The following is a 13758-nucleotide window of genomic DNA, read 5'->3' on the forward strand; positions in this document are numbered from 1 at the left end:
AGCTTGGAGTTGGTTGGAGCATAGATGGTTGAAGGTGCTCTCGTTGTTGGCTGAAGTTGCTTCTACTGAACAGCTCCCAGTGAAACTGTGTCAGGAATACCGAGTCAACAAACTGGGCAAGAGCTTCACCTTCCCCAGGGAGCACGCCTATCACACCATCAAATGTGAGTCACAGTTTCTACCGTACTAAAAAGATATACCGCCATGCATACATACATAAATTTAATCTCCTTCAGTGAAGGATTATATAAACCAGTATGGTAGGAAGACTGTAGTGGCGTGTCTCCACCCCCTTAGCCTTAGTATAATGTCTAATAGATGTATTTTTTTGGCCGAATTTGTACACAACACTGATGGGCCTGGTATCGACTGCTTGCGCATGCGCTAATATCCCCCGGTATCTGGGGGCTTTGGATAACATCGTATATGCTTAGTAAAACAATGACATCATAATGGGCAGAGTACCGTATAGCGGGTAATTTTCGTGGAGTAAAATATTCGTTATTTTCGTGGGCAGGCTGACCTCCACGAAATTTTAACGTAGGCGTGGCTTATCGGAACGTAGGAATACTGTGCAGCCACGAGACTAAACAAAATTTTTACTCACAAATACCACCGTTTCTCGAGTTGAACGAATTTTTACCCCACGAAACTTACCTGCTATACAGTACTGCAGGACAGGTGTGTGAGGTGTGAGGGGTGTATGGGTGTGAAAGTACTAAGTCTTGGAGTGTATGAGTCATCAATATTAGGGTGCTTCCCTACAGTATAATTGCTAGCAAATATGGTTAAGGGGAGGGTAAGTGCCAGCCAGTCTGTTCAAAGTGTGGTTGTAGATCAGAAGGTCAGGGCCATTATATTCATAGATTTAGGAATAATGGTTTGCTGTACTCCCCTTTGAGACCTCATACTTTGAATGTATTCACACTGATCCCAATAAGGGGTGTGTGCGCCAGACTAATCAGGGTTTCATCTAGTAGGGGGCGGGGGGCGGAAGCTTACCCCCCAAAAGAGAGGGGTAAATAGGGAAGAGAGGGAGTTTGAGTACTAGACCCAACAATATCTAGACAGTCTTTTGCTAGAGGATAATTGGTCATCATCCATCATCTAGTCTTACCACAAATCTATTCATTGCTTTTGGTAGTACATGTGGTTTCTGGTGTATACTTGCACAATTACAAGCCAGCATACCAAGAGTAGGGCTGTCCAAACAAAATTGCCTAGTAGCAATTTTTCTTCCTATTATACTCAATCATTGTGATGTGATTCGTTGAAGGCACATTTTCGTACTTATTATAGATAGATTTTAGTGCGTATCTTGTGTTAGAAGGTCAAGGCCATTATTCACATACTTAGGAATAAATTCATTTGGTTTGCTATACTCCCCTTTGAGACCTCATACATGTACTTTGACACTGATCCCAATAAGGGGAGGGTAAGTGCCAGTCAGTCTGTTCAAAATAGCTGTATAGCTTTATCATAGTACTATGCATAATTACCTGAGGCTGTGCCGTGGCCAGCGGGTATAGTAGTCATCTGGTTTGTTTGTTTGTGTGTGGCACAAGAGTCTGCTTCTGCATTTACAGCATGGATAGCCTTCACCCAACAAGTTAATACGTAGTTGCAGATTTTGATATAAAGCCTCGTTGTCGAATATAAGCGAGCAAAACTAAGAAGCTTAAACTTGCACGTTGGCAGCTAGCTAACTAACTACACGCGGCCTTTATTTGAGGTACCCTACTTATTTACAGCTGAAGTGATCCCGTACCAAGAACAATGGAACAGGGTCGCTAATAGAAAGCTAAAATTGTGATTGTGGTTGTTGCTTATAATTATTATCCTAGCCCCAGAGCATACCCCACACGAGCTATACTGAGACTCTAGGCTTCTTTGCTGACTTTGCTGTGATCCTAGTCCAGTACACTACTAAACTCCATTCTCAAAACTTTCAGCCTCTAGACTTTAATTGCTCTCGTACGTTACTTGCTGCTTAGCCTGCTTACATAATACCCTTAATTCTGATTATGTGAACAGCCGAGGGTTAGCACTTAGTGCTCTAGTTAAACTTAACGTACTGAAGTTATGGCTGTTGAAAGATACATGTATGTTTAACTATAACCCCCCTCCGTTTATTCAATGGTTCGGGGACTCTTTCATCTGCCATAAATTGAATTCCAGGTATCCAATTTCAACGCTTTTCTGACTTTCTGAAAGCAACCTTTCATATTTGAGAGATAAAAAAGCAATTCTTATTTCTGCTGCTACCTCTCACACACACACACACACGCACACACACACACCCGCACAAACACACACACACACACACACACACACACACTCCCATCACCACCACAAAACCTCTAGACAATTCCTGAGGTTTATTATCATAAAATCACCTCAACCAAGCAACCTACAGATAAGACACCCACCCACCCACACACACACACACACACACACACACACAGGGACGGACGCAAGTGATGATGAATGCGTACGCTGACCTTGTGTTCCAGTTTGGAATGGCTGACGAGAACCAAGCCGCTTACATTTATTCAAGGACCAACACGGCTGTGCAGTACATCAAAGCTGAATGGTTTTACGATGGCTTCAAGGTACACACACTATACACAGCATCAGAACTCTAGTCACAGAGGCAACTCTAGTACTCAGCACCTGTACAGGAACCAACTACTGAAGCCACTGACTAACTACAATGTATGTGCATCACGCACCCCCTCTCGTCCACCAGGGTTCAGTACCTAGCAGTTAGTGAACATTGTAGCCAGCTCTGTGCTTGTCTAAGCTATTACTCAACGCAGCTGTTACGGTTTATTCGGTGGCCAATTCACAGAAGCTCAGCATCCAAAATCCATTTCACATTCTCAAAGTAGGTATAACATGTTTGTGCCGACTGTTGCAGATTTTTGATGGTCTGCTCAACGGAGATCTGATACCGTATCCTACGTACTTGTACAACATCACTGGATCCACCAACTACTACAATATTCTCAGGACCTCGCTAGGTACACGTATGTTGATAGAGTATGTCAGAAAGTGTTGGATAGAAGTATACAGTCCTGTTTGGAGTGGTATATACTCTTTTTACCTATACGTAGTGTACTGAACATTCTACTGTATTATTTATCTTATGTTGGTACATACTTAACCAGTGTTTGGTTAAAGGGCTCTTGTTTGAGTAGCTAATTGAATTTGGGAATCTGTACAAGTTAAGTTGTGTGTATGGATTGAATTTGGGGAAGTCCTGGACTATACAATTATCTCTATAGTGGTCATGTACTGTGTTAGAGGACATTGAGAAGCTGTGTGCATGGCAAATAATGGCAAGAAAGATTAGCAGTAATACATGCTGCCCCTCCCTCAAGCCATAGTCTAGCCTGCCACCCTGTTTGAACTGTACACTGGGGGAAACACTGACTTAAGTATTGTAGGGTGTTGTTGAAATGTCATGCCCTGGGGTGATTGGTTTCTCCCTGTGTGTATACTTGTGTAAGGAAACCAATCTATATAGCTGTCACCCCTTGCAAGGGCAGACCAACAGTGGCTATAATAAAGAGGTGGTCTGGTTCAAACACATGCTATGGAGACTCTGAAGCTTGTTAACCTGGCTGTATTGTAAAGGGTGCCTGATTATAGGCTGACCACAATAGACAAGTTTCACTGCATTTAATTTAGTTACAGTATAAGAACTGTAGAGGGCAATTGCTGACATTTTGGTCATGCAAATTGATTATTTAAGACAGTTCTTCACATGCAATATTTCTTATTCGTCCAGCCTCCCCTGATTTTAACTACTACGTTCCCTTTATCAACACCACTGACATCAGACGAGCCATTCACGTCGGCAGTCTCAGCAATGGCTATCACGCTGAGGTGGACAGATTAAAGGTTGCTAGTTTTGTATATGTTCTTACCTCCCCCCCCCCCACACACACACATTTCTTGTTCTCACCCCCCCCCCCACACACACACACATTTCTTGTTCCTACCCCACACACACACACATTTCTTGTTCTCATCCCCCCCACACACACACACATTTCTTGTTCTCATCCCCCCCCCACACACACACATTTCTTGTTCTCACCCCCCCACACACACACACATTTCTTGTTTCCCCCCCACACACACAAATTTCTTGTTTTTACCTCCCCCCCCACACACACACATTTTTGTTCTTACCTCCCCCCCACACACACACATATTCTTGTTCTTACCCCCCCACACACACATTTCTTGTTCTCACCCCCCCCACACACACATTTTTGTTCTTACCTCCCCCCCACACACACACATATTCTTGTTCTCACCCCCCCCCCACACACACATTTCTTGTTCTCACCCCCCCCCACACACACATATTCTTGTTCTCACCCTCCCCCCACTCCCCCCCCACACACACACACACATTAAAGGTTTCTAATTTTGTTATGTTCTGGTTAACCCTAACCCCCACACACACATTTCTCCCTTCACAGATAGGAGATGATGTTGCCGGGTATGTGAGGACAGTGAACAAGTTTATGTAGGTGGTCGTGAGAGGGGGTGGGCACATTTTCCCGTTTGACCAGCCGGAGAGAGCACTCAACCTCATCCAGAACTTTGTGAACATGCAATAGCCTATTATAATTATGTTGTCTGGAAATGATCATGCTTCAAGTATAAGGATAAAAATGAAATTTATAATTATAGTCGTGTCATTATTTTAATATGTTTGAAGAGAAGATTTTAATTACCAAATCAACGAAACGATCAAAAACAATTGCTATTAGAGACATAAATAATTATGGAGTGTATAATTATTGTATAGAGTTTATACTCTCTGCCCAATGGTACACAAAAATATACTGTACATGTATAAGAAAGATAGCCACCGATTGGGAAGACTTATAAGATTTAGTATACAAACTAGACCATAACATAAAACAGAAATCATTCATATAACTGCATGAATAAACACAATTCTTCGTCTGACATCAACGTACTCGGGACATGTGACAATGTTCTTTTTTGCATTACTAGAAGTGCCGAATTCTTTCAGTGTTTTGTTTTCCAACAGCCCCCTGACAATTGGGGAGTAGTCGGTGATCTCAGCATTGAGGTGAAACACCTCTAGAGCCCTGTTCTTGGCTAACACATTTCCCACAGCTTTAGCCTCTTCAGTGGTAACAGTGTAAGGTGTATAATCTTGTAATGGTGGCACATACAGACAGAGTGTCAGGTGTTTAACTGTATTGTTTTCTCTCAATGCTTCCAAAACAGGTAGTAGATCCCCTAGCAACTGTATACAAAACGTAAGTTCAATGAATTGTGGAGTTGTATTAAGTTGAAACATTTGGGCCAGTTCAAGCGTTCCGAGATTAAAATCTGAGTTCCTACTATAAGTATGAACTATGTAATTATTATTATGAGGTGAAATAGTTAGCTTAGTTAGACATGTGTTAACTTGCAGTCCCTGCCATAAATGACTCCGGCTACTTTTCAAATCAATATAATGCAGTGTCAATTCTTCTAGAGATGTGTCAGTCTGTAGATACTCACCAATAGCTTCATCAAAATCACAGTCAAAGTTACATGCAAGTTCAAGGATTTTAATGGAATGTAATCGATTGTCTTTAAGAGAACGTAAAACTTCACAGGCATTATCAGGACAATCCAAAGTTAGTGATTGCAAGTGCTGGGAGGTATAGAAATATTCAAATTGGCCCTCTATTGTACTTTGGATATCGAGTTCTTTAAGTATCGGACAATTGAGTAGAGTCCTAAAAAGCTGCTCAGATTGTGCGGGAGTTAAGTGAAGTTGGGAAGAGCATCGCAGATATTGTAAGCTTAGTTTCCAGTGGCTTAATATTGAAATTAAGTTTGTAAAAGCAGACACCACATCATCTGTTGAAAACGTTGTTTTTTCTTCGTTATTGGTAAATGAATGTTCAGACAGTAAATGTGGCAAGATTTTTGTGTTAATCCTTTTTAACTCAGTCACGTTCAATCCAATTGAAATACACCAATGTTCAGTATCTGTGATGGGTGAGTCACCCATAGAAGGCGCTTGTACCAAATGTATCACCAACATTTCAATACTAGAATGTGCAATGAAGTCAGACAGCAATTTTTCATCAGCTGGCGATACTTGAGCACATTTCAAAACTTTCAAGCAGTGTTTTGGCTTCAAAATATCAAGTATTCGTATCACAGTGTCTCTTGAGTGGCCAAAATCTAGCTCTACAACACTTAAGTTTGGAGATAGCTGTATAGTGTCAAATATTTTTAATGCACATGAAACCTCAGGCCCATCAAGTTCATCGTCACTACCTCCTGATCTTTTACTACTGATACTGACGCTTTCTAATTCTGGTAATATACTATCAATGAGTGTATGCCAAGCAGATTGAATTCTGAATGTGGTAGACATTATCAGATGCCTTACACTAAAAGAAGACAACGCTTTGTTCATTCCTGCTAATATCATCGATTTATCCACATTACTTTTATTAAACTCGAACATGTCCATTACAGTTACCTTTAAATGAGCAGAAGCTACAACATAACCAAGTGCAAAGTGATCAGTTTCTAAATCGTATATCGGTAGTTCATACAGCACATTACAATACAAGTCCTTCATGGCTTGCACATTTTGGCTTTCATAGATCCACAGAATTTGATAACTTGATAAATCACACATTCTCTCGGCTTTTGACGATCCTTCCTCATAGTACACATAAGGAGTTGGAAGTACACACTGTGTCCATAGGTCATTCAGTTTAGTCAATCCAGCTAAAAACAATAGAATCATCTTGTATGATCCATCATAGGCCTTTGTTTCAAACAAAATAAATTGCTCGTGTGGGGTGTTATTTTTCCAGACGTAAAATGCAGCGAGGAACTCTTGAAGTGTTAGATGAAGGAAATTGTAAGATGGAGAACTGTTGTTTTTCATTATGGATTTATATAAAGGATGTACACTGTTCATGAATCCGAGTGTGTTAGTATCAACCACGTCTTTCTTGAAAAAAACCAACTGCTGTTTTTCTTTTGTTATTCCGTTGTACGCAATATAGCAGAGCTTATCAAAATGTACCTGAAGTGACGAAGGTAACTCGCTCAGCTCACCACTCCAATCACTCTCTAAATACGCTGGATTCTTATGTAAGTATCTTATAATCAAAACTCGAGAATAGGCTGTGTATAGTTCGGTTGTTGTGTTAGGAAAGATGCTATTGCTTTCGTCATGGCATTCTCTGTAAACTTCAACTACAATTCTGGCATAAAGAGGGTTATACATTGAACTAGAAATACGTGGATTAGAGTTAATGTATTCACGTAGTCCTGGTGGAGCCCCATCTTTGATAACTAGATCAATATACTCCTGAATTTCTTCGGAAGAAAAACCTAAAATTTCGATAAACTGATCAATTCTTGAGCTACAAGTAAGAGGTAGATCACATACCGCCCAAGGCCTAGTGGTAACAAGCACAGTACTAGCTGGCAGAAGATGTCCGGTTATTAGTTTCATAAAAATTGAATCTTTTTGTCTAAGGGATGGTGGCAACTCATCCAGGCCTTCCAAAATGAAAAGTATGCCCTGCCCATGATTCCTTCGGATAATACAATCAATACATCTGGAAGTTTGTGTATCTTCATATTGAAATAGATCAACTAAATTTACAGCTTCCTGAACATTCCCATCTCGAAGTCGGAGCAATACAACGAGGGAGTAATCTGTCCAAACTTCACCATTAGCCCATCGTCTGCACAGTTCCCATGACAAAGTTGTCTTACCTCCTCCAGGAGCCCCCTTAATCACAACTAGTTTAGAGAATTTCCCCTCTACTTTGGAAGCTATCTGGTCCATTGTGATTGACTCTCTAGGAAATCCATCCAGCTCGCCTTTAACTATTTCTGACCAGGATTCTTCAATTTCCTTTCTTGATAAATGTTTACTTACATTCGCACATTCTAGGTTAACAAAATGCTTAACACACTGGAGAGGATATTTGTCATCAGCAGGGAGAGATCTTGTATCGTAAATACTAGTTAAGTATGATCGATAAATTCCTATTGCTTCATCTGGTTGGATGGTAGAACGATTATCTGACTTGGGTTCTACAGTATAAAAGAATAATCATGAAGTGAAGGTAACAATACAGTGGAATCTTCAATAATGGGCCCTCCAAACTAAGTAAACTGTGAGAAATACAACAAATAGGACTGCGCTTCCACCCCCAAACTTCTAGAGTCTTACATGAACAAATACAGCAATCCTTGAGATGTGTCCTTTACTCTATCACCACTCACACAAACTACCGATTAGCTAACTCACTGGTTGGTCCAGGAGTCGGTGTGGACAATTTCTTCTTAGATGGCCCAGGTGAAGTATCGTCATCTGCTATAATTATATATACAATTGACTGAAGTATACATAAAGATAATATAAGTGTTCGTGACGAGGTGGACTATCCATTCACATAGTTAAGTGCTGTTGACTATTCATAGAAATGCTTATAGTGTGGTCTATATTGCTAGTAGCCTCACAATTGTCCTACATATCTAAGTTACGTTCCCGGCTTTAGGCTGCGGTATACTGCATAGAAATGCTGGTCAAGGTTAGCCTCATGACTATTTATACCTGTACATGCCTTCTCTATAGCCTCAGCGACATCATTCCGATCAACTGTTGGTGCTCTGAGACTCTGACATATGTCAGAATAGGTGAGAGGGCCAGTCTTCAGGCGAGCAGATATCATTTCACGTAGACAATCCTTGTTCCTGCGATACTCATCTTTTATATCTTTGAGGGTCCCAGGATCTAATCCCAGATCAAGTCCCAGGTCGAACCAGTCTCCAGCAGCTTTTATCAAGTTCTTATAAGCAAGATTCAAATCACCGAGAGTCAGAATTGAGGCTACAAAAATTACAAGCAAATAATAAGTACACAATGTTATACACGTGGTTCGTATATGTTCTGTGATGAGCAACTTGTATTAATAATTATATACATACACATGGTTTAGACGGCTTACTAAACGTTGGTCCAGGGTTTGCTTCAACATCTCCTGACTGTAACAGTAAGCGGAATATCAGTAACAGTATACACAGACTGAGAGTGGGGGGCAACATCAGTCGATTAGTGCTCTGAACTCTCACTTGGAACTTGGTCGGCTTTTCTTGAGTATCAAAAACTAAAAAGTAAAAGTGATGTTTATAATTATTGTGGCAGTAAATATATAATTGATTACCTGATGTGGTTGAGTTCCATTGTTTCCGAGGGTTCCATCTCACCAAGCAGGCAGTGATGAGTGAGTAGCAGGTGATAAGCACAGCTGACAGAATGAGAACGGCCAGTGCACTCCCCCTCCATCCCAGCTCACAAGGAAACACTCCGGTCCAACTCAAGTCAACCACAGGGCAAGCAGGACGTGGGGGAGCTGTGTAGAGTTACATAAATAATGATATTCATGTGCTGTGACATTACAATTGGTAATGGGTCATGAGATTCCGTGAATACCAATTAAGCAATACACTAACGGCTGTTTCCTTTTAAGTGTAATTGTAGCCCGTAATATGAGTAGAGTACAAGGGAGTATTATGAGACCTCTACAATTAATGTAGTTAATGTCTGACTTGCAGTAATCAGCTAAATAGCCTGTTCACTAACTACTATAATTATGGTCAATAGGCTTTGCATATAAGCAAACAAATTAGTGACAGTGCTTTGTTTACAGCTAATGCTAGTATTTAGTGTTTAAAGTGGTTTGGGTATTGAGACAGGGGGGTATTACTGACACCATTGCTAGTAATTAATTTAAACCCTAATTGGCTGTTCTAACATAATAATTATCTGATAATAAAATAATTATAGTGATTATTCTGCCAATATACAGTTTTAACATTAATACCTAATGAATTTTACTTGGCACCCACACTTAAATTTGGTCAATTAACAAACTGTTGTGGAATCTCTGTCAACACAAGCATACAACTCAAAATTTCTTTTGGAAAAAAATACTAGAGTTAAATTATTAATAAGACTATTAAGAATAGCTGAAGCACTTCTCATAATTGGTTCTGCCTCTACTCTATGACAAGAAATGTTATGCAATTATTGGCGAGTATGCTTCACTGACTTACAGGAAAAAGTTTGTAAGAAGAGTATGTATCTGATGGTGACCACAATGAGGTAGAGTTGGTAGACGACAGGGGTGATCAACACAGAGGCAAGGCAGGCTCTGAGCTGCCAACTAGGTTTATGGAAATCCAGGGTAACATCATCGTCCAGATCAATTGAGAGATAACGGGCTTGTCTCTGAGATGTCATCTTCATGGTTCTGTCAGGAATAGACCAACTGTGCCAGCTCCAAGATTTAATGTTGTGGTTGAAGCTTACTTCTTTAGTGCAGATTTAATGTCAGTCAGAGCTAGAGAATCTTGTGCATGCTCTTTTGACCACAAAACCTCCCCCGTTTTTTTGCAACGTTATTCATTCAATTGTTTCAATAACGATCTTTACCGTATGTAACAAATTTGGCCTCGGTTCTATGGCTGAAGTTGCTTCTACTGCACTGAACTGCTCCCAGTGAAACTGGGTGAGGAATATCGAGTCAAATTGGGCAAGAGCTTCACCTTCCCCAGGGAGAACGCCTATCACACCATCAAATGTGAGTCACAGTTTCTCCGATTTCTACCATACTAAAAAAAAATCATAATTATCGCCATGCATACATAGAGTTCATCTCCTTCAGTGAAGGATTATATAAACCAGGTAGGAAGACTGTAGTGGCGTGTCTCCACCCCTTTAGTATTAATATAATGTCTAATAAATGTATTTTTTCAGCCGAATTTTACCGAATCATTTAGTGACTGACATTGATGGCCACTGTATCAGATGACTTCAAGCCTCTGTCAGTGGATCCCACAAAGCCTGGTAAACTGCGAGTGGCTGATAATGAAGTGAACGTACAACTACCAGTAGTACAGGTGAGGGGATAACTGTAGCTTAGCTACAATCACTTCCTCCATACCCTGGAGGTTGTATCTAGGGAAGTGAGCAGTCACCATGGTGGTACACTGGGGTACTGTACAACTAGCCCAGCATCATATCACACACTATTTGCTATCTCACAGCAACTGAGCTAGATCTATTAGTAGGTTTCTAGGGAGGAGCCAACTTAATAAGCAAGTACATGTAGTTGTGTAGTTACAATTATGAGCTCTCCAATCATCTATTTTATTGTAAGGCGTGTTTGCCAATAGAGAGGTGGCCTCCTAACACAGTCAGGTCCAAACACATAATTATATGCTATGGAGATGTTGAGTGGCTGTATTATAGAGGGTGACTACAATAGACAGGTTTGACTATAACTACAATCATTCTGCCCCCCTCCACTTCCACACAGGCTGAGTGGACTGATGGTGTGGCCCAGTTCAGAGGACCAAGAAGCCTGTCACTAAAGAGTGTGTGCTCATCATAGACACTGTGTCTGGGGAGGCAGTACTGGAGAGGATCAGTAACAACATCCAACTCAAGGCCATCAGGTTATTAGTAGGACACTCAGGCAGAGTCAAGTGTATTATGTGTGTACACTAACCACTAGGACACCCTCTATAATTATTACAGCCCAGGTTAATGGAGTTGCTTGCTTATAATTATAGACAAAATCTACTGTAGCAAAAGTCACTAAGGGCACCAAAGTGTAATAGCTCCCCAATGGTTTGGGGACTCTTTCAGCTGCCATAACTTGAATTCTGTGGATCCAATTTCAACACTTTTATGATTTCTTGAAAGCTTAGAAATATACCTTTCAAATAGTGTCATCAAAGTTTATATTTAAGAGATAAAAATTTTTACCAATTTGGCAATACCATGGACAATACATGGTCCAAAGGCGAAAAATGACAAATTACGGCCCCAATGAAAGTTTGGATTTAAACACATAATTTGAAAGGTCTCTTTGTACGCTTTCAGAAAATCATAAAAATATTGACATTGGATCACCAGTACTGAAGTTATGGCTGTTGAAAGATACATGTATGTTTAACTACAACCCCCCTCCGTTTATTCAATGGTTCGGGGACTCTTTCATCTGCCATAACTTAAATTCCGGGTATCCAATTTCAACGCTTTTCTGATTTTCTGAAAGCTTAGAAAGAGACCTTTCATATTTGAGAGATAAAAAAGCAATTCTTATTTCTGCTGCTACCCCTCACACACACACACACACACACACACACACACACACACACACACCACATCTATTTAATGCCTGTTCCCCATTCCCAACACTCCCATCACCACCACAAAACCTCTAGGCAATTCCTGAGGTTTATTATCATAAAATCACCTCAACCAAGCAACCTACATTTATACAGATAAGACACCCACCCACCCACACACACACACACACACATACAGGGACGGACGCAAGTGATGATGAATGCGTACGCTGACCTTGTGTTCCAGTTTAGAATGGCTGACGAGAAAACCAAGCCGCTTACATTTATTCAAGGACCAACACGGCTGTGCAGTACATCAAAGCTGAACGGTTTTACGATGGCTTCAAGGTACACACACTATACACAGCATCAGAACTCTAGTCACAGAGGCAACTCTAGTACTCAGTACCTGTACAGGAACCAACTACTGAAGCCACTGACTAACTACAATGTATGTGCATCACGTACCCGCTCTCGTCCACCAGGGTTCAGTACCTAGCAGTTAGTGAACATTGTAGCCAGCTGTGTGCTTGTCTAAGCTATTACTCAACGCAGCTGTTACGGTTTATTCGGTGGCCAATTCACAGAAGCTCAGCATTCAAAATCCATTTCACATTCTCAAAGTAGGTATAACATGTTTGTGCCGACTGTTGCAGATTTTTGATGCTCTGCTCAACGGAGATCTGATACCGTATCCTACGTACTTGTACAACATCACTGGATCCACCAACTACTACAACATTCTCAGGACCTCGCTAGGTACACGTATGTTGATAGAGTATGTCAGAAAGTGTTGGATAGAAGTATACAGTCCTGTTTGGAGTGGTATATACTCTTTTTACCTATACGTAGTGTACTGAACATTCTACTGTATTATTTATCTTATGTTGGTACATACTTAACCAGTGTTTGGTTAAAGGGCTCTTGTTTGAGTAGCTAATTGAATTTGGGAATCTGTACAAGTTAAGTTGTGTGGGGGAAGTCCTGGACTATACAATTATCTCTATTGTGGTCATGTACTGTGTTAGAGGACATTGAGAAGCTGCTGTGTGCATGGCAAATAATGGCAAGAAAGATTAGCAGTAATACATGCTGCCCCTCCCCCAAGCCATAGTCTAGCCTGCCACCCTGTTTGAACTGTACACTGGGGGAAACACTGACTTAAGTATTGTAGGGTGTTGTTGAAATGTCATGCCCTGGGGTGATTGGTTTCTCCCTGTGTGTATACTTGTGTAAGGAAACCAATCTATAGCTGTCACCCCTTGCAAGGGCAGACCAACAGTGGCTATAATAAAGAGGTGGTCTGGTTCAAACACATGCTATGGAGACTCTGAAGCTTGTTAACCTGGCTGTATTGTAAAGGGTGCCTGATTATAGGCTGACCACAATAGACAAGTTTCACTGCATTTAATTTAGTTACAGTATAAGAACTGTAGAGGGCAATTGCTGACATTTTGGTCATGCAAATTGATTATTTAAGACAGTTCTTCACATTCAATATTTCTTATTCGTCCAGCCTCCCCTGATTTT

At 40.8% G+C, this 13758-nt stretch overlaps 2 protein-coding genes across 9 annotated transcripts in view; one reads left to right on the forward strand and one right to left on the reverse strand.

The window, feature by feature from the left end:
- Positions 1-4780, forward strand: part of LOC135347275 (probable serine carboxypeptidase CPVL) — a 34178-nt gene extending 29398 nt beyond the window's left edge. For 7 of the 8 annotated variants that reach the window (XM_064545197.1, XM_064545200.1, XM_064545201.1 and 4 more), the window contains 4 exons: positions 2466-2612; positions 2921-3023; positions 3794-3906; positions 4497-4780. In XM_064545197.1, the coding sequence (XP_064401267.1) occupies positions 2481-2612; positions 2921-3023; positions 3794-3906; positions 4497-4547 (399 nt within the window). In that variant the 5' untranslated portion in view covers positions 2466-2480 and the 3' untranslated portion in view covers positions 4548-4780. Of the gene's footprint in view, positions 1-22; positions 165-2465; positions 2613-2920; positions 3024-3793; positions 3907-4496 lie in introns of those variants that run through there. The other variant, XM_064545205.1, reaches the window with a different exon arrangement.
- On the reverse strand, positions 4718-10485 carry LOC135347246 (uncharacterized). Its single transcript, XM_064545133.1, has 6 exons — positions 10147-10485; positions 9255-9443; positions 9039-9197; positions 8645-8920; positions 8339-8404; positions 4718-8121 (listed from the first exon to the last, which is right to left on the reverse strand). Exons 1-6 carry the CDS (start codon positions 10337-10339, stop codon positions 4955-4957), a joined length of 4050 nt encoding a protein of 1349 aa, XP_064401203.1. The 5' UTR covers positions 10340-10485; the 3' UTR covers positions 4718-4954.
- Between the last annotated feature and the right edge of the window lie 3273 nt (positions 10486-13758).

This window comes from Halichondria panicea, chromosome 14 (genome assembly GCF_963675165.1).
Source record: "Halichondria panicea chromosome 14, odHalPani1.1, whole genome shotgun sequence".
Classification (NCBI taxonomy): Eukaryota; Metazoa; Porifera; class Demospongiae; order Suberitida; family Halichondriidae; genus Halichondria; species Halichondria panicea.